The sequence below is a fragment of the Mus caroli genome, unplaced genomic scaffold (genome assembly GCF_978045245.1).
Source record: "Mus caroli unplaced genomic scaffold, Mus_caroli_1 scaffold_17, whole genome shotgun sequence".
Classification (NCBI taxonomy): domain Eukaryota; kingdom Metazoa; phylum Chordata; class Mammalia; order Rodentia; family Muridae; genus Mus; species Mus caroli.
Window position 1 is genome coordinate 78,485,340 of NW_028227272.1, and position 24,302 is coordinate 78,509,641.

The 24,302-nt window shown below is 34.2% G+C and overlaps 1 protein-coding gene across 2 annotated transcripts in view; it reads left to right on the forward strand.

The window, feature by feature from the left end:
* Ncam2 (neural cell adhesion molecule 2) overlaps positions 1-24,302 on the forward strand; it is a 431,584-nt gene that overhangs the window by 308,699 nt on the left and 98,583 nt on the right. For both annotated transcript variants that reach the window (XM_021184925.2, XM_021184926.3), the window contains exons 10-12: positions 6,119-6,306; positions 10,200-10,296; positions 19,675-19,848. In XM_021184925.2, the coding sequence (XP_021040584.1) occupies positions 6,119-6,306; positions 10,200-10,296; positions 19,675-19,848 (459 nt within the window). The remainder of the gene's footprint in view (positions 1-6,118; positions 6,307-10,199; positions 10,297-19,674; positions 19,849-24,302) is intronic.

The window sequence follows — 24,302 nt, forward strand, 5'->3', positions numbered from 1 at the left end:
AACAGTTTAGATAATGATATAAGAGGACTATTGGGGGGGGTAATGGTAAAATTCAATGAGAAATTCAATAAAAATCATTCGTATGAGAATTTCTTGAATGTCCTAGCTCAACTTTCTGTTTACACACATGCATTAAGTTTAAATAAGTTTGACCTAGAGATCACTGCATCTTAACAATAGTTAGGAAAAAAATATCACAGTTATTAGATTTTTAAAGAGTTCAATCCTGGCTGTGTGAGGACATGCTTCTAGTCCCAGTATTTGGAAGGCTTAGAGATAATTTTCAATAGATAGAGGCTAGCCTGAACTTTGTGATTGTAACAGTGCTAACAGCTAACTTGAGAAAAAAAAAAGGAAAAAGAAAAGAAGAAAGAAAGGAAGAAAGGAAAAGGAAGGAGAAAGAAAGAAAGAAAGAAAGAAAGAAAGAAAGAAAGAAAGGAAAGGAAAGGAAAGGAAAGGAAAGGAAAGGAAAGGAAAGGAAAGGAAAGGAAAGGAAAGGAAAGGAAAGGAAAGGAAAGGAAAGGAAGAGGTGAAAGGAAGGGAAAGAAAGTAATATTTCTGGTATTTTCTGGTTTTGATTTTAATTTTATAATTGTAAATTATATTCAGAAATGCAAATATTATTGACTGTTAATATTTTATTTTTTTACCTAATTTAGAGTATATATAAATACAATGCTCCCCACCCTTTACTGCCTCAAATCTTCTTGTATGTCCTCCTCTGCTTTCTTCAAATTCACATTATATTACTTCTCTTTGTTTTTACATATCTCTATGAATATACTCATATTCTTAAAAATATAAACACACCATAATCAATCTGTATTTTGTCACTTGTATACATGATTATAGGATTTACCACTTGGTATTGAATAACCAATTGGTATATTCTTCCATAATTTAATAATCTTAAGGTAATTAATATTATTTCTAATAAGAAGCATTATAGTATTTCCCTTTATGAATTCTATGTAGAGAAAGAGTTTTATACATGTGAGGTAATTAACAATAGCCCTACTTTGTTAACTTGCAAAAAATGCAATAGTTGTCTTTTATATTTTCCAATGATTTGTCCTTTACAGAAAGACCTAATTCCATAGTTACTTTTACATTTGTTCTGATCACATATGTCCTTTATTATAGAACCCATGGATTTTAGGGGATTTTGAAGTGGTTTAACCCAATCAGTACAATTTCAATAAAATTAATATTTTATGGTTTTGTTTTGTTAATTTGTTTTTGTTTTTGTTTTGTTTTGTTTTGTTTTTTGGAGACAGGGTTTCTCTATTTATACTTGGCAGTCCTAGAATTCACTCTGTAGACAAGGGTGGCTTCAAACTTAGAAATCTGCCTGCCTCTACCTCCCAAGATTAAAGGCATGCACCATCACCACCAGGCAAAACAAATATATTCAATTAATAGACATTCCAGATTCTTCTTGGTGCGTATATTTATGTCCTAGTTAAGGTTTCCATTGTTGTGAAGAGACACCATGACCAAAGCAGTTCTTATAAAGGAAAAAATTATATTGAGGTTGGCTTACAACTTCAAAGGTTCAGTCTGTTATCATCAAGGCAGGAAGCACAACAGCTTGCAAGTAAACATAGCGCTGGAGGAGCTGAGAGTTCTACATCTTGATCTGCAGGTAGCAGGAGTTTGTGAGTTACATTATATGAAGCTTGGGCATATGTGACCTCAAAACCCACATCCATAGTGACATACTTCCACCAGGAAGGCCAAGTCTCCCTATAGTGCAATTCACTATGGACAAACATGCAAACACAAGAGTCTATGGGGGTCATTCCTATCAAACTACAACCATTTATAAGTAATGATGTGATCTGTTTGTGTGGATAAGATTTTTCTTTTAATGAATACAACTACAATATATTTTTTAGAAATTTAGAAGTATACAATAAATTATTCTAAAATACTTTTTTCTTTTTTTAACTTTTTCCAATTTTTTTATTAGGTATTTTCTTCATTTACATTTCCAATGCTATCCCGAAAGTCCCTTATACCCTGCCCCCACCCTGCTCCCCTAAGCACCCACTCCCACTTCTTGGCCCTGGCTTTCCCCTGTATTGGGGCATATACAGTTTGCAGGTCCAATGGGCCTCTCTTTCCACTGATGGCCGACTAGGCCATCTTCTGCTACATATGCAGCTAGAGACAGTAGCTCTGGGGTTACTGGTTAGTTCATATTGTTGTTCGACCTATAGGATTGCAGACCCCTTCAGCTCTTTGGATACTTTCTCCAGCTCCTCCATTCGGGGCCCTGTGTTCCATCCAATAGATGACTGTGAGCATCCACTTCTGTGTTTGCCAGGCACTGGCATAGCCTCACAAGAGACAGCTATATTAGGGTCCTTTCAGCATAATCTTGCTGGTGTATGCAATAGTGTCTAGGTTTGGTGGCCAATTATGGGATGGATCCCCGGGTGTAGCAGTCTCTGGATGGTCCATCCTTTCATCTCAGCTCCAAACTTTGTCTCTGTTACTCCTTCCATGGGTATTTTGTTCCCAATTCTAAGAAGAGGCAAAGTATCCACACTTTGGTCTTCCTCCTTTTTGAGTTTCATGTTTCTTGCAAATTGTATCTTGGGTATCCTAAGTTTTGGGCTAATATCCATTTATCAGTGAGTACATATTGTGTGAGTTCCTTTGTGATTGTGTTACCTCACTCAGGATGATGCCCTCCAGGTCCATCCAATTGACTAGGAATTTCATAAATTCATTCTTTTTAATAGCTGAGTAGTACTCCATTGTGTAAATGTACCACATTTTCTGTATCCATTCCTCTGTTGAGGGGCATCTGGGTTCTTTCCAGCTTCTGGCTATTATAAATAAGGCTGCTATGAACATAGTGGCGCATGTGTTCTTCTTACCGGTTGGAACATTTTCTGGATATATGCCCAGGAGAGGTATTGCAGGATCCTCGGGTAGTACTATGTCCAATTTTCTGAGGAACCGCCAGACTGATTTCCAGAGTGGTTGTACAAGCTTGCAATCTCACCAACAATGGAGGAGTATTCCTCTTTCTCCACATCCTCACTAGCATCTACTATCACCTGAATTTTTTTTTTTTTTTTTTTTTTTTTTTTGGTTTTTTGAGACAGGGTTTCTCTGTGTAGCCCTGGCTGTCCTGGCACTCACTTTGTAGACCAGGCTGGCCTCGAACTCAGAAATCCGCCTGCCTCTGCCTCCTGAGTGCTGGGATTAAAGGCGTGTGCCACCACGCCCGGCTCTGAATTTTTGATCTTAGCCATTCTGACTGGTGTGAGGTGGAATCTCAGGGTTGTTTTTATTTGCATTTCCCTGATGATTAAGAATGTTGAACATTTTTTTCAGGTGCTTCTCAGTCATTCAATATTCCTCAGTTGAGAAGTCTTTGTTTAGCTCTGTGCCCCATTTTTTAATGGGGTTATTTGATTTTCTGGAGTCCATCTTCTTGAGTTCTTTATATTCTCAAATATTTTTTTGCAGAGTTTGCATTGCTGCAACAAAGTATTCTGACCAGAAGCAACCTAGAGATGAGATTTTTATGAAACTACTAGACTATCTGTGTTCCACATTTCTACTATCCACTTATCAGTTGAAGAGATCTTAAGTTTTTATTTCCTCGTTCTTGTGAATAGCCTAGCACGCCTGAGTATCTATGTTATTCAGTGTTGACCCCTTTGGATATATGCTAAGGAGTGATACAAGTCAAATGATAGATTTATAAGTAGCCTTTCAGTAGTTTTTCACACAGAAATTCAGAATGGCTGAACCTGTTTGCAGTCACACTAACATTTTTTTTCCTGTGTGAGTGCTTTGTTTTTCCTTCCTCTCTATAGTACTTGTCAGGTGTTTAGTTAATCTTATCAATTCTGACCAGTTACAATATATTTCTGTACTGTATGAGAAGTTATGAGAAACAGAGAACGCTGTTTACTGATTACTGATTACTTAGGTGAAGTGCTACATGCACTGTGAGAAAGGAAGAGCACAAACAGATGAGACTACAAGTATCAAAAAAAAGCTTCCACACAATGTAAAACAACAGAGTGGAGATCAACTGTAGATCTGGAGAAAATCTGAGAAAATAGCACATTAATGAGAAAAACCAATAATGCACGAGGAGAAAACTATTTAGTAGTAAATATGGCAGTAACCTGATTTTCAAATTGGCAGTGGAGTTAAATTTATTTATTTATTTATTTACTTATTTACTTATTTACTTATTATATTTAATCTTTTTTTTCAGTGCACTTGTTATCCTCATCCTGGTTTGTCCTCTGCCAGTTCCGCTTCCCTCCTGTCTCTAAGAGGGTGTTCCCTCCCCAGCCCCTCAAGTTTCTTCACTCCCTAGGGCCTCCAGTCTCCTAAGAGTTAGGTGCATCTTCTCTCATCACCAAAGCAGTCCTCTGCTGTATATGTGTCAGGGGTTTCATATCAGCTAGTGTATGCTGCCTGGTTGGTGGCTTGGTGTCTGAGAGATCTCAGGGGTCCTGGTTAGTTGAGACCAGGTCTTCCTATGGGATCTTCCTCCTCCTCAACTTCTTCAAGCTTTTCCCTAATTCAACTACAGAGGTCCCTGACTTTAGACCTTTGGTTGGGTATAAGGATCTTCTTCTGTCTTGGTCAGCTACTTGTTGGGCCTCTTGGAGGACAGTCAGTCTAGGATTCTGTCTGTAAGCACACTATACCATCAGTAATAGTGTCAGACTTTGGAGCCTGTCCTTGAGGTGGATCCCTTAAAATTTGCATGCTCACCATAACTTAGGAAAGTGTAAATTTAAACCTCAAAAAATATTCGTGCCACCTCAGTGTGAGTAGAGAATATCGAGTTTTTATATCCTTATAAGTTTGAAATGAAAGACATAAAGAGGGGCTGGTGAGATGGCTCAGTGGTTAAGAGCACTGGCTGTTCTTCCTAGGTCCTGAGTTCAATTCCCAGCAACCACATGGTGCCTTACAACCATTTGTAATGGATATGATGTCCTCTTCTTGTGGATCTAAAGACATGGCAGTGTACCTATATACTTAGATAAAAAATCTTTAAAAAAATGACATAAAGAAAAGAAGGTGTCATGAAAACAATCAGGATGTTAAACACACACATAAACCTTAAAAGCAGAGAAAAATGGGACAGAGAGGGTTCCAGTATTGTACGTATATAAAAAGAAAGGGAAACCAGTATTGAGAAATGACTTCTCCCACGTGCTTTCTCAATTCACAACAACAAACTTCACAGGGCCAGGAGATGGAAGCAATCTATTTAAGTGACTTATGAATGAAGCCCAGGAAATACATAAATGGATAATTTGCTTTCTTTTTGGCCAATATAAAAAGAATGTATATTAAGTGTAATAAGCATGCACATGATGCAATACTATATATTCTCGTATATAAATACTAAAGTATTTTAAGTCAATAAATGTATTTTACTGGATCTGGTATTAGAGTAGTGTCATTGAAATTAATATAGGATGGTTAGAGAAAGACTTAATAATCTTGTTCTGAAGACTAAGACTTCTCACATGCTCCACAATACGTGTAGAAAATTGAGACTAGCAAAATATTGAATGTTAATAAATCAGTGATTTTCATTAAATAATATTTTAAAATTTCATTCTAAGTTCTACATCAAGGAGCTTTCCAGAAATACTATTTATTCTCTAATTCTAACCAATCAATACTCAGAACATTAAGTTTAGTTCTAAATATTTTTTCTTATTTTAACAATTCACCTTTTTTTTTAATTTGAACTATCTAAATATCCAAAATACCATATGTTTTCATGAGCCTTAATATAATATAAAAATTACAAAATTTGAAATGTTATGAATTCTTCTAAAATATTTTATTTATTTATGTTGCTGAATATCTGTCTGTATGTTACATGTATACATTGGCTGTGGAGAGTATGGCATTTCATGGAACTAAAATGGTAAAAGGTTTGTGGGTGCCAGGAATCACCCATGGCCTCAGAAAGAATTCATTACCCTTATCCACTGAGCCATATCTCTGTCTCCTATTATGAATGTTCTATGTGGGCAAGGAATAATTACTGACATTTGTACTAATGAAACAGTGATATTATAATGTCTACTTCTATATTATTGTTTTACAGATGCTCCTAAATTTGTTTCAAATCAGACAATGTATTACTCTTGGGAAGGAAATCCAATCAATATAAGTTGTGATGTGACAGCAAACCCACCTGCATCAATCCACTGGAGAAGAGAGAAACTGGTCTTACCAGCTAAGAATACGACTCATTTAAAAACTCACAGTGTAGGAAGAAAGATGATACTCGAGGTATGCTCTTACATAAACATCAATATTGATATTTGGGGCTGATATTATGAGAGAATAGAATTAAATTTCTATAACAAAACATTGAAATATTTATATAAATTATATTTTACTTTTTAAAACTTGTGTTGGCACAACATTCTATTTGACTGATCTCTCTTCATATATCCAGAAACATTCATGAATTCACATTTTGAAAGTGAAGTATGATGATGTCAAAAAGAATAGGGAGCTGATATACTTTAGTTTTTAAAAGTCAAATAATTAACTTTAATGCTGATAATGCCACTGATTATTTGTATATAATTGTTATTCTTTGGCAGGCATGTTAAAGTTATCGTAGGTTAATAGTGTGTAATTCTAGAATAGGTTCCTAAATAAAGCACTTTGGGGGGATATCAATGATTATGTATATATTGGAAATATTTAAATTTCCACTTAATATCTGATAATATACTTTTGGTTATTTCAGCTTATATTTTGTGAAGCTCTTTAAGTCTTTCACTTGTTTAGTTTATTGTTTTTCTATCCTTATCACTACATTTTAGAAAGAACAACTTAACATAAGACTGATTTTTGGTACACTGTTCCAGACTGTTCAGTAGTAGTAGTAGCTTAGCATTATACACTTGGACAGAGCATTACAAGGAGTGACTAAGTAGTGGAGAAGTCTGCTGCTGCTGCTGCTGCTTCTTCTCCTTCTCCTTCTCCTTCTTCTTAAATTTTATTTTCTTAGATATTTTCTCTTTGTTTGCTTGTTTGGTTTTTCAAGACAGGGTTTCTCTGTGTAGCCCTGGCTGTCCCAGAACTCACTCTGTAGACCAGGCTGGCCTCGAACTCAGAAATCCGCCTGCCTCTGCCTCTGCGTCCCAAGTGCTGGGATTAAAGGTGTGTGCCACCAAGCCTGGCTGATATTTTCTTTATTTACATTTCAAATGCTATCCCGAAAGTTCCCTATACCTCCCCCCCTTTGCTCTGCTCCCCTACCCACCCACTCCCACTTCTTGGCCCTGGCACTCCCCTGTACTGGGGCATGTAAAGTTTGCAAGACCAAGGGGCCTCTCTTCCCAATGATGGCTGACTAGGTCAACTTCTGCTACATATGCAGCTAGAGACACGAGCTCTCAGGGTACTGATTAGTTCATATTGTTGCTTCTATCAGATGAGAAGTGGGAAGCAGGAGGCTCTACAGGATGGCCTTTTACATTTTTTTTTTCAATTTCTTTTGTCCTGGTCTTAGTCAATAAAATAGTGCAGCCCAGATTAAGAATACTCTCAAGAAACATACTCATAGGGACACCCACAGAGATATTTTCAGTCAAACATTGTTTGATGAAAGGTCCATATTGCCTTCTATGAAGGGTTGGTTAATTCTTTCTTCCTTGTTTGTTTCCTGATATGCTTTCTTCACTCCCCCCACCCCATTGGTATCTATTTCCCATTTCTTTCAATCTGAGCTCTTTTAAGTGATTTCTGGCTTTTTTTTTAATCATAACATTATAAACTAATTGTCATAAACTTGTAAAGCCTAGGCATCTTGGTTGCTTTGTTCTATGAGTGGAACACTCTATGAATACAGCCTTTTATTTATTTTAAAGTCCTCAATTCAACATCCAACCAGTTTTCTCATTCCTAATCTGAGCCTTTTGAAAATGTTTCCAGAGGAAATGTCTTTTTATAAACTATTAACTTTAAAAACAAACAAAAACATTTTGCTGGCATCACAATATTTGCTACGGTTATGCTGCATCTATGTTGTACTGATGCCTTAAACACCTCTTCGTTTTCCAGTATGCTAAAGTCTTTCTCACATGACTGTGGGATAAGAAAATAGCCTCGCTAGTATATTTATAGTAGAATGAAATTAGCCTGGTTTATTAAAAGTCATATGTGAAGATAATGAGCATCTAAGTCATCTCAGGAACTTCAAAGGGATTTAAATAGGAGCAGTAAACTGTTAAATTCATGAACTTTCTTTAGATGGACATCGGACTAGAAATGGATGACACTGCTTTCTATATTCTCCTTATTCAGAACAATCATCTTTAGTCAACCTCAAAATTGTTCTCTATTCAGTAGTCTCCCATTACCATAAGATCATTTCTTCTCTCTTTCAGGATAAGGTTGGAATTAATGGTCATTTCTTGTTCTTAGCATAGTCTCTCTTTAAACAGTTACTGGAATTGAAAATTATATTATTACTATCGTCAAATATCTTTGAAGACCTGTGATTGAAGAATTCCTGCACATTAGAATTATACAGAGTTAGCCCCAACTTTTACCAGTTAATGCCCAGAATGTTAACTTAATTATAGATTTTAATCTGAAGCTGCCATCAGGTATTTTCCTAAATAAGCAGAAAATTGTAACCGAGGTAATTATTATATATTTAAAAATTCTGTTTATAGCATTTACACAAGGCATTCTTTTCATGTAAAATATATTTTGTGAAAAATTAAAATCATGCCGGTCTATAGATAAACACTGAATTCAAAATGAGGCATAGTGGCTTACTTATATTCGCAACACATCAAAGTCAGAGGCATGTGTATATCACAGAAAGTGCAAAGACAAACTGAGTGAGCTTCTAGTGAATTTTAGGTCAACATGGGATACAGAAAAAGACCAAGCCAGAAAATAAATAAATACATAAATAAATAAATACATACATAAATACAAAAAATCAAAACAAAAACTAGTAAAGAAAGAAAACAATGTAGAACCTATTTTTAGTAGCAACATTCTGTTTTCAACATTACAGTTGCTTTGAGATTACATTGACTCCAAGACATATTTTCTACATGCTCTGCTTATCAGAAGAGAAATAATTTTGTCAATGAATACGTGCATCAAAATGAAGACATTGTGTTTGGAGGCTGATTATGGGATGAATCCCTAGGTGCGGCAGTCTCTAGATGGTCCATCCTTTCATCTCAGCACCAAACTTTGGCTCTGTAACTCCTTCCATGGGTGTTTTGTTCCTATAGGTGGAACAACAATATGATCTAACCAGTACCCCCGGAGCTCATGTCTCTAGCTGTGTATGTAGCAGAAGATGTCCTAGTCACCCTTGGTCTTGCAAACTTTATATGCCTCAGTACAGGGGAATACCAGGGCCAAGAAGTGTGAGTAGGTGGGTAGAGGAGTGTGGGGGGAGGATATGTGGAACTTTTGGGATAACATTTGAATGTAAATGAAGAAAATACCTAATAAAAATGTAAAAAACAAGAACCCCCCCCCCAAAAAAAAGAAGACATTGATCCAGTTAATGAATTGATAGAGCATGAATCACTTCAACTTTGAATGGCCAGCTTTGTGATTTTGTCTTTAAAAATATTAGCAGTATACAGACTAAGCAGGTGACATTTTTGCATTTAGAAATATAACTTAACTATAGATATTAATCTATGAAACTGTGGTAAGAGCTTTTCCTAAATAAACAGAAAATGGAACTGAGGTAATTACTATAGATTTAAAGTTTTCTGCTTATAACATTTTCACAGGGCATTGTTTTCTTGCAAAATATATTTCATGAAAAAATTAAAATCATGCAGGTCTGGAGATAAACATTGAATTCTAAACACATATGTACGTGCAAACAATTAAAGAGAAAAGAAGCCTTGATTTGAAAGATAGAAAGAAGAATATATGGGTATGTTTTGTAGAGGGCAAAAAAAAAATGGAAAAATTATGCAAATTTTAAGAAATTAAAGTGTCAGATAATAATAGTCATAAAATATGTTTGCATTACTTATGAATGTTGGCTGGATAAAGAGTTCCATGAGGAGTCAAATGAAAAATAATTGAACAAGTATACAAGTAGTAGCTATGCTTCAGATTTTAAAATATTCTTGATGTGTTAGCACTTTAATTTTTATTAATATGATTATTTTTAGATTGCCCCCACATCAGACAATGACTTTGGACGATATAACTGCACAGCTACTAACCGTATAGGCACAAGATTTCAGGAATATATTCTTGAATTAGCAGGTGAGTAAAGGACAGTAATATTTACATTCATAAAATAACTTTGTATTTAGAAGGAGTTTTAAATTAAAAAAGTTTTATCAACTAATTTTACAGGTAGTCAACAATATTTATAGCTTCATACGTCATAATACGAAGAATTATTTGAAAGAATAAACCAAGGCTTATAAACTAGAACAGAAACATTTATATAATGAATAGTGAACACTTAATATTTTATGTTCATTTTAAATTTAATTTCTTCTCTTATATATGTGAGACTTTTTAAATAGGTAATGTATATTTGAGATAAAATTATATTTAAAATAATGTAAAAGAACACTTTGAAATATTCATACATTAAAGCATTCAAAACTAAGTCAGTTTTATTGAAATCTGACATAAATCACTGAAGAGTTCTGAGTTTCTTCGACAGAAGGTGTGCAAAAATTATATGGGAAAATAATGCAATAATTATATTTTAAACTTATTTTAATTTATTATCATAGGAAATAATTTAAAATTGCAAACTTATCATCTATTTCATTAACCAACTGATGAATTTTCAACACCAATGATGAGAAAATTAGACACCTGGCCTATGAGAGCCATTCAAAAGAGCACAAGAATAATTTCTGTAACATTTCTTTCCATAAGCTTGAGGTAAATCTAATCTGAGGAAGCACAATACTTAGTCACATGACACCAGTGTAGTAAGCAGAAGCTAGAGTTCTCCTCAAGTAGATATAGTCCAAGGGCTCAAACAAAAACAACTCTTCCATATATTTTGGTCATTAATGTTCTATACAATTATAATATTTTTAAATAATATGAAAATTTGAAATATACTAATGTAAATTAATACATATATATAATTGTATGAGATAAAATAATGTAATATTGAAAAATAGTTATCTGTGGCTCAAATATTGGTAATAAGCGGCATTTTAGATATTGTATAATCTCTCATTGATAATTATACTTTCTAAGTTTAAGGCATACATTTTATTCAGAAATGTTATTACTTACAAAAATATTTAAATATTTTTAAAATGTCAAAACATTGTCCTGTACATGATGATACTAAATAGTAGTATTTTGATTCTATATTATTATGGAAATCAGCCATATACATTTATGAATTGTCAGGTTATGCCTTATGCTCGGTGTTGCTATTTTTCCTGCTGTAGAAAAATGGCTTGATAAATAAGACAGACATTTTCAGCTATATTGAAGCATGTTTAGATTAATTCTCATAGAGTTTAGAGAAATTCATGAAATAAAATTTTCATCTATTTACCAGATAGAGTGGATACTCATGGACTGTGAAATGTACATTTAGACATGTTTGTGTGAACAAATGAACAGTATGGTTTAACAATGAGCGTGAGAACTTGTAAACTAGGTCAAAGGACTTCCTAGAGTAGGTCACACCAGCAAGAATCATTTCTATTTGCACTGAAATTTTCTCCCTGTGAACATAATGGGTCAAGTTTGTTTACAATAATGTTTATTTTTATTTATTCTGCTTGTAATGGAAAGGCTTATAATACTGTGACTTTGTTCATATACAGTATAGGTAATGTTGCAATCATGATAATAATATATTTCTTTAAATATTAACAAGTCTTTCTCTTGAGTCCTTCTCTTGGATAGTTTGAGCAAATGCTACTAAAAAAAAAGCTATCATCAAATAACATTTCTAGCAGCTAAAAAAAAAAAAAAAAAAAATGGGTACCTTCATTTGGCACTGAAGTTTCTTTGCCATATGCCGCAAAAGACATTTATAGGTTTGTCCCCCAAGCACAAAGCAAGTTCTCAAAGGTAGAAGATAGATGTTATTATAGTCTAACATAGTACATACTGACATATTTAAGTTTCAGTAGATGTTAATGTGGCAATGTGTTTTTATTTACAATACATAAATGTAATATCACAAGTCGATGTCTGGTGAATAGAAAATACCTTGACTATTTTAGGCATTTAATTTTCATAAATAACTTTTTTCATTTTTTCTGGTAACTTATTTGACATGCTTATTTTCTTCTTCTTCTTCTTGCTATTAAGTGAAGTCTAAGATACTGACACTGAGCAATTGATTTTTTTAAACCTCAGGTCAAGACCTGTACTTACCATTTTTAAAGTTCAGGTTGTCATATTTGACTCATCTTTTTAACCTACAGAGACTCTGTCAAATTCAATGTTTCGGTTTTCTTTCCAAGATTGATTTAATTCATAAATATCATAAAACTGCCACCTATATTTCCATCTATGTCAGAGGTAAAACTCTAGAAGTCACTTTGAAGAGCAGCAACCTGATTCGAGGTTAAGCTGTGTCAATTGAGCAGAATTTTGTAGATAAGAGAATAATAGTCCAGTGGTCTAAGTGATCAGACAGCATTGTACCTTAAAACCGGTCTAAGTTAGTTGATTTGAAATACTCAGATTATCAACTGATTCTAAATCTGTTTCTCTCTATGAAATGGCATGGAAGGTATACACAGTACTATATATTTAGAAAATTCATGAAGCACACAGGCATGTTCAGTGGCTAATCACAAAAATTTCTTTGATGTTCTAGTTACCATACTGTAAGAAAAGAACAACTTGTGTTAGTAATGATTTTCTTTAAAATTTGTTTGGCCGGTTTCTAAGTGCTAGTTAACCACTTGTTCAACAAATATGTGGAGAGTTTCCTTTAGATGCAATACAGTCTTTTGGATCTCAGGGATGAAAGGTTGAACAAGAAAGACACCCGGTCATTATCTAAGTTCGAGTTCAATACCTGTGAGTTTCAATAGAACTTGAATTCAAAAACTTGGCAACAGGAAATTGATTTCTGATTGGCATTCCTGGGAAAGCTTCAAATAGTTGTCAGCTTTTGAACAGGACTGAAGAAGAAAGAAGAAATGGGGCCAGTAAAAAGGGAAAGACTTAGCGGGTCAAGGTGACCTTGACAATAGAAGTGCTGTGCCATGAAAGAGTAAGAACTACTTTGAAATGAGCCATTTATTGGAGGACTCCAGAAAAAAAAGGTTCTCTCATCATCTCAGTGTTTGGCAATGGGAATAGACAAGTAATGAAAGATCAAGCCCCAGATTTATTTTAAATAAATTTATATTTTATCAATGGCATAGATGATTAAAGATTTGATGATGTTTATTCATAGTGCAGAATTCACTTATTTTGCAAGAACAAGAGGCTGCTTTAACCTCAGCACATGGTACAGAGAGTTGCTTTTTAGAAGTTTCTCTAGATATTTTTCATCCAATAAAATACATGGATATATATATATATATATATATATATGGTATATGATAGATATATAGATGGAAGAAAGAAAATAGATAGATGATAGAGATAGAAAGATGAATAGGGACAAATGGACTGTGATTCTTCCTCAATATACAAAGGGTTTGGTGTGTGAACTTTATTGGTTTATGAGACATAGTTAATGATGCCAATTTCAAATGATAGATGTGTGCATATGGCTTATGAGAGTATGAAGACTTGCCTATTTACAAAAAAAAAAAAAGTAAATTCCCTTTGACATCTTGATAGTGATTGAGCAGTTCAATGGAAAATTTAGAGACCTTAAAAACCAAATGAAAGAAAAGCCAGTAGTCATCATGTAGGACCCAGATACCATCTCCAATGAGATCCAGAGTTCAAGCCTGAGAACACTGATTGGAGATGGCAAACTGTTGTAAACTACCACACTATTGATGTTCCAGCAATGCCTTATATGGAGATTAGAACATGGGCCCCACCTTAGTGACTGCAGATGCTTTTGAGCCTCCTATAAAAAATGAGAATGATATTTGTTGTGGTAAATCTCCAACCCAAATATGCCCCAGCAAATGAAAACACAACTCAGTTAATATGATTACATGCTGTGCACCTAGATTGGGCAGATCTACAACTATACCACCATCTTCCACAGCTTATGAGAGCCCTTGGAACTTGCAGTTTCTCCAGGCCACATGCTTCTGCTCTGCTTTTCTTCTTCTTTCTCCTCCTCTACATCCTCTCCCTCTTCCATGTTTTCCTTCTTCCCTCTCCCAACCTTCTGCTTCACCTTCCCTTTATCTGCCCAATCATCTGCTCTCCTATATTTTACAAATTAAGGTGGGAAACAGGTTTAGAGGAAATCACCTGAGTGCTGACTCATTCCTTGTTCACAACAAACTCCCTCACAGGAGAATGGAATTAACATAAAATATAATTAGCCGCAGGGCTAGCAACAACATTTTCCCCTTTCTGTCCAATTAAAAAACTACTTTATCTTAGAACAAAACTACTACTATTTCATAATTTATAAAGTACAAGAGACCTAACACCCAGTCCATCATCTTTGTTAATTAAATAGAAACTCTGTCATCTGTCCTTACTTAAAAGATCTGCCCCTGGCTATGTCTTGACTTTAGATTTAATGCCATCTGAAAACCATCCCCTCAGATCTGTTCCTCTCAAAGTAAAAAGCCTGGTTTAGCTAGGAGACTATGTAGTTTTTCAACCCCATCAGAAATCCAAGAGTGACTGATATTAACTGAAAATATATAGGACACTTAACACAGCTTCTAAAACTTAGCCAATTAATAGAAACCTATGATCACTTGGACAGTCCCTTACTTCAACACTTTGGAGCATAGGTCTCCAGCCAGTTTCTGGCCAGGGTCATCTGACAGACTTAGAGAAACAGGACTATTAAGGACTAGCCTACTTTGTCTCGGCAGAATCAAGCTGTCCTAACCTGAAACTGTGTCCTTTCTTTGGACAGTATTATGTCTGTAGATGAAATGAGGTAATTCTTACCTAATGGCTGTTTTGACACAACTGGAATAACTCAAAGATGCTTAGCTTCTTCTTTGAATCCAAGACAGGGAAAGCTGTCAGGAGCAGACTGGTCTCAACTTCAAGTGAATAAATAACATTAAACGTCACATTCTGTGGACTTCTGACGTTTTTGAAAACCAACTATGTGAAGTAATCTGGACTGTTCCCTGTTAACTACTCTCAGCCATTTCTAATTAAAATAACTGAAAACACCCTACCAATAAACTCAGAGCCATGAATTTCCTATTTGGCCCTTAATTCACAGGCTTAAACATCTCAGATCTGTTTATAAGAACAGCAATAGAAGAACTGGGTCCAAGCCCAGTACTTCCATTTTTTTTTTTTTTTAAGAATCAAAGACAACCTATAATAATCACCCCCAGACCCAAAGCTTAGGGAACTGGGATGACAAGTCTTCATAACTTCTTTAAGCTGAATATGGGCGTTGAGATATTTTTGAAGGGAGGGGGAAGGGTAGGTAAAATGGGGAACTTGGTTGGCCTTAAGAAGACCACCCAGTAATTGTCTTAGTTTCTGATGTCTGTGTCCTGACTGGATCTGGATAAAAAGCCACAACATCATGAGTTCAGGCAGGTCAGTTCAGCATGTCTGATAATGGAATTCACCAAGGCTGTATATTAGGTAATATATAAATCTCAAAATAAAATTTTAGTATTTTTATTTGACTCTCTGGAATCTAGTTCTCAGGGGGTCTCCCTCTATCAAATCTGATCCATAGAACTCTGGAAGGTGTAAAACCTTCATCACCTTTTCCAAAAACACAAGGCAAAGCCTTTTCCTGAAATCAGCATATCCTTCAGCTGGTGACAAAGAAAACCTGTAGCTTGCCCTCTCTCTCATAGGAACAACAAAACCACCACAATACTCAAAATCACACACATTTTAGCCTATTTGTAATATCAGGATATTAACCCAAAATTCCCATGGAGTCCACGTTTGAGAATATGAGTCTCCTGAAGACTTTATTATACCATCTTTAAAACAATTGATTCACACTTCTATCTATACTTGCTTGTGAGAGGCTACTTGTGAAACTAGGATTTAAACTCAAAATCCCCATGGAGCCATGTTAGACAGAATATGAGAATCCTGTAAGATTTATTAGAGCAATATATCTTTATACTATCTTTAAGTCAAATTTCTACTAATATCCGCCTATAGGAAGCAGAGAACTTTTAATTGGTAAGCTCTTAGAGTCATCCTGTTATACCATCTATCTGTTATACTCTCTACCAGAAGCCACATTTATTTAATTAATACCTATTATAATATCTATCTGCTATTCTTTCTACCTGGAGACACAGACTTATATTAATTAATACCTGTTCATTGCAGGTGACTATCACTGCTCTCTCTACTTGGAGTCAGTGACTAATATTCCCTATCTAGTTCCAAACCACAGGTAAAATTTTCTATCTTTAAGTATCAAAAGGTTATATTTCTCTCTTTATATCAATGGATTACCTGGTCCAGAGCCATTTGTACCTTTGTTCTTTATTCACAGGGAGAAGCTGAGTGTAAAGAGACCCACATTGTCTGTGTCCCTATTTGGAGATGAGGGAAGCAGGCTGGGAAGCAAAGGATAAAGGGAAGCAAAAACCAAAAGGCTCTCTCTACATGAATGCCTTTCTGCCATTCTCTGTAGGCCCCTCAAACCCAGTCAGCTTCAAATCCATACTACTACAGCCTAGGTCACTGCCATATCCTCACTCAGGGGTTGAAGGGGCAGTGAATTTTTATCTCAGGTTAGTTGAATTCAAACCAATATGTAGGGCATCATTTTGTTTAGGTAAATTTCCAACCCAAATATGCCCCAGCAAATGAAAACACAACTCAGTTAATATGATTGCATGCTGTGCACCTAGATTGGGCAGATCTACCACTACACTACCATCTTCCACATCTATGAGACCCCCTTGGAACTTGGAGTTTCTCCAGGCCACATGCTTCTGCTCTGCTTTTCTTCTTCTTCCTCCTCCTCTGTGTCCTCTCCCCCTTCCATTTTCTCCTTCTTCCCTCTTCCAACCTTCTGCTCCACCTTCCCTTTATCTCCCCAATCATCAGCTCTCTTTTATTTTAGAAATTAAGGTGGGAAACAGATTAAGAGGAAATCACCTGAGTGCAGACTCATTCCTTGTTCACAACCTCTCACAGGAGAATGGAATTAACATCAAATATAATTAGTTCCGGGGTTATCCACAACAGATATTCATTACTTCTGATGTCCAAAGCTGGGGGAAACCACTTTTTATTTTAAATGCCCAAATGAATATGGGCAAGGCATACTTGGCCTTTTCATTCCATGTGCTAAGAGAGAGGACTATAAAATATGAAACTATATTAAGTAGGATCCTAAAAGATAGGATCTGAGGTTGGATTAAGTCAACCATTTATAAACATCAATTTCTTCAGATGTCACAATGCTACTCGATGTGTTGTTAGAATCTGAAGAAGTAAAAGTTGGCTCAGAGCCTTTGCCAACAACTCCCCATAATTCTTAGATATCTAGTTATCAGAAGCAAATACAGTAGTAGGATTTTAGAAGTACATACTCAGGAAAATGTAGGACCAGATGGCTTCAATCATTGTAACTTTGCCTTACAAATTGTGTGACATAAAACAAGATGTCCAACTCTAGTGTTTCCTAGCTTAAGAATGAACACACAGACCTCATCACACTGGATGGTAGGGACCAGTGAAGCACTTTCCTCCACAGCAGAATAATACAAAATTGACTAGTTTTGTTTGTTTGTTTGTTTTGTTTCATTTTATCACCTTTGTTCAACATATTGTTGGAAATCCTAACTAAATTAGTTATGTAGGAAAATTATAACAAATTTCCAACTCATCTCAAACTTCAGTTTGTTTTCATAATCTTCTATCTAAAATCATAAATATTCCCAAACAAGCTGATAGAACAAATGATTATAAAAGGCAACAGAACACAAAACCAATCAACATATTAATACATAATATTTCTATATGCCAGCACTATTCACATGATTGAAAAATAATTAAGGAAACAATTCCTAAATAGCTAAAGACAAGGGACTATATATACATATATATTTGACGAAGCAGAGGGCATATCCGCACACACACATTCAAACTATAAAATATAACTTACAGACGAATGAATAAATAATTGTATATGCTTTATTCTTGAGATGAAAGAATTCTCATTTCTTAAAAGACCCATTTTATGTGAAGTTATATATAGATTCAATACAAGCTCAATCAATGTACCAATAAAAATGCTTTATAGAAAAAAATTCCTAAAACTTATCAGGAACATCACAAGACTCCAGAGAAACAAGGCAATCATGAAGAAAATAAAAGGAATTTATTAAAAAATACACTTGAGAAGATCTGCTTCACAACCAAAGAAGACTTGGCAGTTCTCTTCCAGTTCCTCACTCCTGCAGTGTATGCGACATGTTTTATGTTGTGTGATTTCATGTAATGATGTTTTTTTCTGAATGACTGGGAAAAACACACTAGACACTGTCAATATTTTTACATCATCCTTGAAGTTCCTGTGATATAGGTTTCAATAATTTCATTGCAGAATTTTTTGGGGTATATAATTTTCTCTTATACTATCTGTACTGACTTTGTAATAATTATTCCTAAAGACACTTTTAATTATAAGTCTACCTAGACTACTTTGAGATTTACAGTAAGCAATTAATTGATTGGTACAATAATATGCTCAAGATAATTTTATGATGACAGTAATTTAAACCCAATATTGATGAAAACCATTTATCTTATAAAAAACCAAATTCTTTATATTTTTAAAATTCTGCATGCAGTACTTTAGGTTGAACCAAACCTTGTACACATGAGACCAGTCCTTGATATGACCACTCTTATTTATTTCCATTTGAGTTAGGATCTCATTAACTTCTCAGGATGATCTTAAAATTTCATTTTGCGTTAAAAAATCCTTGAAATTGTATTGATTTTTTCTCAGCTACCCAAAAGGTGAGAGGATGGGCCTTAATTCATGGCCCAAACTAACCATATAATTGTTGGAAAAAACAAAATGATTTATAAAATATATTAATCATAATGCTTAAATTTATTATTCTTAAAATATAATGTACTTATGTATATAATGTAATTATGTATATATTTTTGCATTTATCACTTTTATAAAACATATGTACATGCATAAATACATGCATAGGCATGTAATGGTCTCTTATATACACATAGATAGATAGATAGATAGATAGATAGATAGATAGATAGACTTGTTTGCATTAATTTCAATAAAATACACTTTACAGAAAATGTAGAAGCAAATATTGGTAAGAGCAATTGATTTCCCCAAGGATATTTTTCTTTTATATTGAATAGACATTCATGTCATTGTGCAAGGTTTGTAACTAAGATGAATTAAGGAATATTTTATTACTCACTAAGTAACTCATTTCTAATTCAACCATATTGATTACTATTTTATTTTATTGCTAATTCTTGTAGCAAAATAATTATTAGTAGTATCCATCCTCACTGTCCAGGTTGTTTCCTTCATAGATGTCCCCTCTAGTCCCCATGGAGTGAAGATTATAGAGCTGTCACAGACCACAGCCAAGATCTCTTTCAATAAACCCGAATCCCATGGAGGTGTGCCTATTCATCACTATCAAGTGGATGTCAAAGAAGTAGCAGCAGAAACCTGGAAAATAGTACGCTCCCATGGAGTTCAAAGTGAGTTATTTATTTTGATATATATTTCGAGTAGTAAGTCTGATATTGATGTACCTATATGATTACCTTCTTATTTTTCTTCATTTTTTTTCTTTTCTTGCCGGGTTATTGAGAAATTATAGCCATTTTCTTATTTTACTTATAAGTAACTTTAATGTAGAACTGCAATTTCTCCTTGTTTTAGTTTTCAGAGAGTTAAGTTTTGTTTTAAATATTTGGGTAACAAACACACAATTGTCTATATGGCAGGTTAGGTACCTTTTATGTACTACATTTGCAGTTATTTAAGCCATCTACTTTAATAAGAATAGATAGATAAATTGATATCTATTCTTTAATAAGAAGAAGTAGATAAAAGAATTTTAAGAGAAAGCTTAATTGTGTCTCTTCATGAAAAGACAGTTGCAGACGTGATGCATGTAGAAAATGAATTCTCTGAAATGAGTCCTTATTTTCGTTTTCACACATAGTTATGAATGCGATATCACAAAGCATATAAATGACCTGAGTACCTATCAAACCATTTACACAAATTGTGATTTAAAAATAAACCTTTAAATAATATAAGTTTCTATCTCAAATTGTGCCATTAAAGGCATTTCTTATTACAGTACAAGCGATCTTCAGAATTAATAAGAAATTACTTGGGAATATGCAGGTTATGTTATGAACCTGTAATCAAAGTGCTAAAGAATGGAGAGATATCAGTACTCTCTACTTTCCTCTGTCAGATCTCTGACTTGACATTTTTGAAGTGTTCAAATATAATGACTGGAGTATTCTGAAAAGACAAGTGGGAATATAACATAGCCCAGAAGGAAAATGAAATTGTATATATATCATGTCAGAAAAGTTTCAATTTCTATAGTAGTAACAATGTGATGATATTTTACAACAAAAATACCAAAATCTTGCCATGAATTAGCTATTGATCATTTACTCTACATTTTGTATATTGTTACAAATAGGTGAGTGAATATTGCTTCTTTAATTTTGGTAAGCTCAATCAAGAATATTGGGAACTCTGTAGTATTTCTCCAACTAAGAGCTTGCTGAAAACCTTATATTTGTGTTCCCACCTGTAAATGGAAAGTTGATTAAGGTTTGATTGAAACACAGCTCCTGTCCTTTTCAAGGGGCATTTCTTGCTAATGTCATTATTTAAAGTTGATAGATAAGTCTTTTTAGTCACTTGGAAAATAGAAGAGCTTTTCTTTTTTCTTTTTTTTTTTTTTTTCCAAGACAGGGTTTCTCTGTGTCGCCCTGACTGTTCACTCTTTAGACCAGGCTGGCCTTGAACTCAGCAATCAGCCTGCTTCTGCCTCCCAAGTGCTGGGGTTAAAGGTGTAGGTATGTCACCACTGCCCGGTACAAAGAGCTCTTTTTTATAAATCACAAAGATCTACATCAAAATGATTTATTTATTTATTTATTTATTTATTTATTTATTTATTTATTTTGATCTCCATTCTCCAGCTGCCATTACATAGATGGAGCTAGAGCATCTGGGTATCCTCTGAGCCCAGGCTATTAACAGAATGTCCTGGGGAGAGTTTGAAAACTGGACAATTGGTTTGCTTCAGCCAAGTATGTAGTAAGGTTTCTTGCTGACTGTCTAGGGCAAATAACTTAATACAGTCCTTTGGTCTTTTTTTACTCCCTGATTCACTTCAATTCATTTCAATTGTCTATGGAAGACCATGATTACTCATGCATCTTTGTGAGCCTGTGAGACCCGTAGTCCTCTGGCCTGAAGTCTACTTCCATAGCTAACATTGTATTATTTTTCTTTATTCATACACTAACTAAAAGCTTTAAATCTGAACTAATTTCATTCTTAAAATATTGTTGGGATTTAAAATTTTTGTATTGAGTGGTTTAATCTGTAATAAAAATTACTTAGAACGTAGCTTCATTCATAATCTTCTAATTCATCTTTTTAAAATAAGCACAGAAGAGTCAAAAAGGCTTACCAGGGCCTAGGCATAAATATAACTAAATGTAGATGGACCACAGACTTCCTCATTTTCCCTTAATTTTCACTGTCCTTGGACTTTCTAACGTTATTGTAAATATTTTTGTCTATGAAATAATTTGTCTTCTATGAAAGTTCCAGCCACTACCTTTAGCTCTCATTATCAGTTTAATTCATTTATTTATGTGTATGTTGATATACTCTTTTCTTTTGTTGGTAAATTGATACTACATATTGCTCTTATCTCTGTCTAATTACTAACTTCACGGTTCATAATTAAAACAGCTCTTGTTACATTTTACAGGAGAGACATATTGCCACACATTGTTTTTTTTTTTTTTTTTTTTTTTTCTCTGCCACTAGCTTCCAGTGTTAAATATGTCATTAGGTATCAGTGGAGTCAGCATATGATCCTAGGTTTAGCACACAGTGGAAATATAACCATTGCAATTCGCTCACTGTATATCTGGAACAAGGCCAAACTAACCATTGGAGTAAAAATCAACTAATTTTCAAAACATATTAACTTGTCACCAAATTGTGTGTGAATATTGTGACATTTTAAAAATATTTTAAAAATATTTTTGTGTTATAAGTGTTTCTAAATACTTAGGATGGGTCTTTACCACATGGAATTTGGCATGTTTGCTGGTACCAAATTTGTTCAGTTCATGCTGGAGTGGTAATATTTATTGCCACTTTATTCACAATGGGTAGGAAATGGAACTACCTGAGTATACTACATCCAAGGCACGTATAATTAAATATGATACATACAAACTATAAAGTGCTATTTGGTTTAATGAACAATGAATAATCATGCTTGCTGGCAAATGGATGAAACTAGACAGGGACGATTTGGAAAATTTCAAAATAATGAACTTCTGGAAACTTCGGTTTTCACTTCACATTTTAGATCATTTTCACTGTTGTGTAACTCCCATGTTAGCATTTTCCTGCTAACAACTAAGCTTATGGAGCATTAATTGTGTAAAAATTTGAATGTGTTTCACATTTATTCAGTATGATAGATGCAGATAACATCCTGTAATAGACTCTTTCCACGTTATATGATACTTTTAGAAGTTTTATGTTATTTGTTTTTTAAGTCACTTTTTACCTATGCAATGTTTGTTGTCTGAGAACTAGAAGGGATGTTTTGATTCTGTATCTCCTTTTGTGTTTTGATGTGTCACATTGGTTGTCCCATATCTGTCATATGTGAGAAGATAAATGGGGCCAGGTATAGTGACAGTCACAAACATTAATGCACTGGGAAAAACTAAAGTTATTTTATTTACATAGTTAGTCATTGTTCAACTTAAGAAGCAATATTGTTGTAATCCTAAAAATAGAGGAATCATTTGCTGCAACTAAATGAATGCTTCAACCTAGTTCTTTCTTTTATCCTTGAGTATCTGACAGGATTTAGATCCTTCAGTTGGATTCTCTGAGTAAAAAGAAAAATCTCTTTAATCACAATGTCCAAATATCCTTAACTAGTAATATCTTAGGCATCACATGGGTAGAAACAACCTCAATGATACCATTTGACAAGGCTGCACTTCTAGGAATAATCAGATATATTAAAGGAAAATGTGGTGGTTGTCAGGGGAGGGGGAAGAAAACATGAAATGGTTAGAGGATACCATTTTGATTAGACAAAATATTTACGTTTTAAGATCCATTGATAGCATGGGTCACTGCTGAACAACATTAAATTGCAAACTAAATAATTATAGAGATAGTATATCTAATAATACATACTCAGGAAGCAGCAAGAAAGAAACCGTGGGAATGATTCATAGTTTTTGATCTTGTGATGTTGATTTCATAGGTTTCAACTTACCTAAAAATTCATCGGTCACATATGAAGTAATATGAAATTTAATTTATTTTTAACAAATGATTTATTTTTATTTCCTTTTACTATGGTCCTTACAAATTATAACATTTTTATAGGTGGACTAACTGTGTAGAAACTATATTTCCTTTTCATTATCTCTTACTTTTCTAAATAACTTAATGATATATTAAATTATAAACTCTAATTGTAAGGATTGCATATAAATTCATTATTTATATGCTTCTTGTACATTTATGTTTATTTCTTCAGAAGGGCATTAGCTAAATTAATGAGGAATTCTCTACTTATCATATGTTGATATAAAAGAATTAAATTAATATAATGCCGCTGTATGTTGGTACACACCTACTATATCATCACCCAGGCCCTACTCCTCCCCTCTTTCTCTCTCTCCCTCTCCCCAAACCCCCTTACACACACACACACACACACACACACACACACACAGCTTTTCCTGTCCTTTCTAAGCTCCAATTAAGAGTAGATTATATTGTCTAGTTTTCTATTGTTCTTAATTATGTGTTATAGAAAAGTACCTTAATGTACATTTTAAGATACAGTGGAGGCACATATTGTAAACAGTGAGTAATATTAATTTCACATTGTCATGAC